A 3,911-nucleotide genomic window follows, 5' to 3' on the forward strand; every position below is an offset into this window, starting at 1 on the left:
AACAAGCTCGGTACATATGATTTATAAGCGCCGGCTTGAGGGGGAGTGTTAAGTAGTTAGTCATGTATAGTGTCCCACAACGGGAAGTAGATACCTATTATTATGTAATCATTGTATATAAATAGGACATTGTAACACTTTAGATAATCAATAATAATATTTTCTCCCGTACTTTCTCACATTCTAGATTCTAATGACCATCTTTTCTTTGAATCATTCCCTTGAACGCATGACGTCTTCTATTCTAATACCATGTTGAATTGTGTCATGATCACCAGTTCATCGAAAAACTTTAGATATTAGAGAAGAAACACTTTTATTTGCTTACTTATATCTTCAACGCCCTGCACACAGGATATATACATCTCATTCAGGTTTGTTGTCATAACTAAGTCGGATTGACAGACACAACCAATGACAAATTTTCTAGCTCTGGTACTAGCATAAACTCTCTCTGACTTGTCATAAAGGAATTTGATGGTTTTAGTGTCTTTACATTAAGATACCTTAACACTTCGACAAGTTTTGACAAAGTAGAAGAACCCAAAATCAGCTACCTTAGCTCACATATCCCTTGTTACTAATGGATCATAATCATAAGCTTCCCCAGCCTTAACAAATCTGCCTTTAACTCGCCTTCTCGTATCTGCCCTGACCTTACGTGAAACATATCTTATTTGTTTTCTGAACCTGCAAGTTAAGGATGTATAATAATAACGGAATGTTAATTAAAGGCAAAAATCATGATTTGCACAAAATAAACACTCGTCAAAATAATCACTTAGCTAATCAACATAATGGAAAATCTCAATTAAGCAAAGCATTAGTATTTTGGTATAAAGGGCAGCCCGGTGCATTAAGCTTCTGTTATGCGCATGATTCGATCGGACCGCAAGGGTCTATTGTATGCAGCCTTACCCTGCATTTCTACAAGAGGCTGTTTCTACGGCTCAAACTTGTGAGCTCTTGGTTATACGACAATAACTTTACCAGTTACGCCAAGGCTCCCCTTCATTAGTATTTTGGTATATGGAATTGATTCAAGAACACAAACCAGAATGGATCTACTTACGTTCTAGTTTTCTTTTTCTCATTGTATCTCATCTTGGCTTCATTCCTTGCCCGTAGACAACTAGTTTCTGAATTCCAATCACAAGGCGGAAAGAGTGGCGAAAACCCACAATCTTGATACTCAGTTGCGTCACTACTTTCTGTGGTGATGTTGGAGAGTGACAATGACTTTGAATGAACTGGTCCTTGTGTAAAAGCTAAGCCAGTGTTTCCATTACAACTTGGATTCATAAACATGGAATTAGCAGTTCCACTCACTGAAGATGGTGCCTAACAAAATACACAACAAAATTACAATTAAAGATTAAGCACATTTGTAAGTAACATTTTATAAAACAATCTAAAGTATGCACTTGTATCATATATTCCAGAACAAAGGGCATGTCCGGTGCACGAAGCATTCCGCTTCATGCAGGGTTCAGGGAAGGGCCATACCCTAAGAGGTATTATATAGACAACCTACCCTGATGCAAGCATTAACTACTGATTCTATGGCTCAAACCCGTGACTATAGGTCAGGCGGAGACAACTTTACCATTGCTCCAAGGCTTCCCTTCTTGTAATCATATTCAAGAACAAAAAACAACAAATATGGGCAGCCCGGTGCACTAAGCTTCCGCTATGCGCGGGGTCCGGGGAATGGCCAGACCACAAGGGTCTATTGTACACAGCCTTGCACCTGCATTTCTGCAAGAAGCTATTTCCCCGGGTTGAACCCGTGACCTCCTGGTTACATGGCAACAACTTTACCAGTTATACCAAGGCTCCCCTTAAAAAAAATTAATGTCTAATTCATTTGGTGTATTTTTTTAAAGCTCTTTTAAAGAAGTTATATATTATAGCACAATTATAGGTCTGAGAAGTACCTCTAGTGCAGTTTCAACATGACTATTAGGCCCAATGACAGATAAATTTTTCTCCATCACTAGGCAATCCAATCCCCTGTCTTCACTATAATATCTTGAATGACTTTGTTGTAAACTGCTGAAAATATTGTAACTAGAATTGGAACTCAATTCGTCCAAATCAACATCCCCCGCAAGATCATTAGCTCCATAAATTTCATGATCTTTAATAGTAGTACTACTTTGCTGCAGCAAATAAATAAAGCACAATTAGTGTATACTGATTATTACTTGTCAACGCATTCCCCAATTAGGGGCAGCTTGGTGCACAAAACATCCGGTTTCACGCAGGATCTGGGGAAGGGTTGCACCCCTAGAGGGTGTGATGTAGGTAGTCTACCCTAATTTCACGATTCAAACCTATGATCTATAGGTCACACAAAAATATTTTAGTGTTGCTCCAAGCCACCTCTTCGCAACAGGTAACACTAATAGTGTAAAATTTTTTGATACTATCAGTTAATGCATTCAGCAATTAGGCATGTCTTTATAGCATAGAGTTGAACTTCTATAAACTGACAACTCACTTAAAAAAATAATTACAGGTAACCGTCCATATTAAGTTGAATAAGAAACCTGAAAAATAAGGCAAGTTTTGCTACAACAGGTAACATTGATAGTGTGAAAATTCTTTATACTATCAGTATATATAAGTTAAACCCTAGAACTGCTAATGATATAAATACACAATAAAAAAAGAAAGCATACCAACCTTAGGGAGGCTAGATCCATCTGAGAATGCTGGTTGATCTATGTTGTAGGTTGTCAAGTATGTGGAATTTGAAGGAATTACTGAAGAAGGAATTGCCCATGGTTCAAACTTCATACAAGAAGCAAATTCATTGAGTTTGCTAGCCACCATTGAGCAATTATTCTCATTGACACTTAATGAGCTAGCAGTATCAAATCTACTAAGATTATGTACCTTATTATTAGACATTTCATCAAAAGCTGTTGACAAAATCTTTGTCATAAACTCAGCTGGAGATGGACATCCACTATAAGAATCCAACTTCTCGTGTTGATGCCCTGATACCATATTGCAACCAATTGTATTCGAATCACAGCGTTCACATAAACACATTTCCATAATCATGCAACGTACAATTGCAGGCTCTGAACTGCAATTGTCACAAATGAGAGAACGAATGTGTTTTCGAGATAAACAATTTGCTGAGTGTACACTTCCATCACAATGAAAGCAAAGCTTAGCTGCATCTGGTTTACAGTACACCACTGCCCTCTCCAACCCACATACATCACATAGAGGCTCCATTAGATCAGACGACATTTAAAAATTTCGTATCAGACTCAAGAACGTTAACGGTCAATCAATTATGTCTCAATTCCAAACTAAACAAGAAACTCAAATTAAACACGATCGATGATTACAATAAAGTATAAGGAAAAGGAAATTATAGTTATGTGAAAACTACTAATATTATTAACTAACATCAAGAAAGTGGCAACCCATGGATGTGATAAATGAAAAAAGAGACTATAGAGCTAGAGATGGAGATGTTCTAAGGTTTAAGAGAAGGAAACAAACAAAAAAATCTACAAGAAACCTATATAAGCACATGTTTTATTTTCTTTGAAAGTTACTATATGACACTTTTATTTATCCACGTGCTTTTCTTTGGGTATAGCATTGATTTCCACGTGGAGAAACGTGAGCTATAAAAGTGATATGGTTGCTGATATGCAAATCAGAATAAGTTACTTGCTTAAACATAGCCTTATGACTCGCTCTGCTTTCTTCTCTATGGGATTTTGGCAAATTTGTGCAAATTGCAATAGGAGGGTTATCTGCTAAGTGTCTAGTCACAAGATGCCACGTCACCAGGAAATTACAGCACAGATCGTTGGCTGACTATTGAGGCACGTGTTGACATGTGAAAATGACACGTGAACATGTGACTTTTTTTGTGGTCA

At 37.2% G+C, this 3,911-nt stretch overlaps 1 protein-coding gene across 2 annotated transcripts; it reads right to left on the reverse strand.

Moving 5' to 3' along the window:
- Positions 1-268: 268 nt before the first annotated feature.
- LOC109242365 (putative zinc finger protein CONSTANS-LIKE 11) lies at positions 269-3,488 on the reverse strand. Of its 2 annotated transcripts, XM_019409226.1 has the most exons (5): positions 2,902-3,488; positions 2,689-2,796; positions 1,938-2,162; positions 1,073-1,341; positions 269-690 (listed from the first exon to the last, which is right to left on the reverse strand). In XM_019409226.1, the coding sequence occupies exons 1-5, from the start codon at positions 3,265-3,267 to the stop codon at positions 564-566; spliced, it is 1,095 nt and encodes a 364-aa protein (XP_019264771.1). In that variant the 5' UTR covers positions 3,268-3,488; the 3' UTR covers positions 269-563. The 2 variants fall into 2 exon arrangements, with proteins under 2 accessions (XP_019264771.1, XP_019264770.1); XM_019409225.1 differs by having other exon boundaries at positions 2,689-3,488.
- Positions 3,489-3,911: the final 423 nt, after the last annotated feature.

This window comes from Nicotiana attenuata, unplaced genomic scaffold, assembly GCF_001879085.1.
Source record: "Nicotiana attenuata strain UT unplaced genomic scaffold, NIATTr2, whole genome shotgun sequence".
NCBI classification, from domain to species: domain Eukaryota; kingdom Viridiplantae; phylum Streptophyta; class Magnoliopsida; order Solanales; family Solanaceae; genus Nicotiana; species Nicotiana attenuata.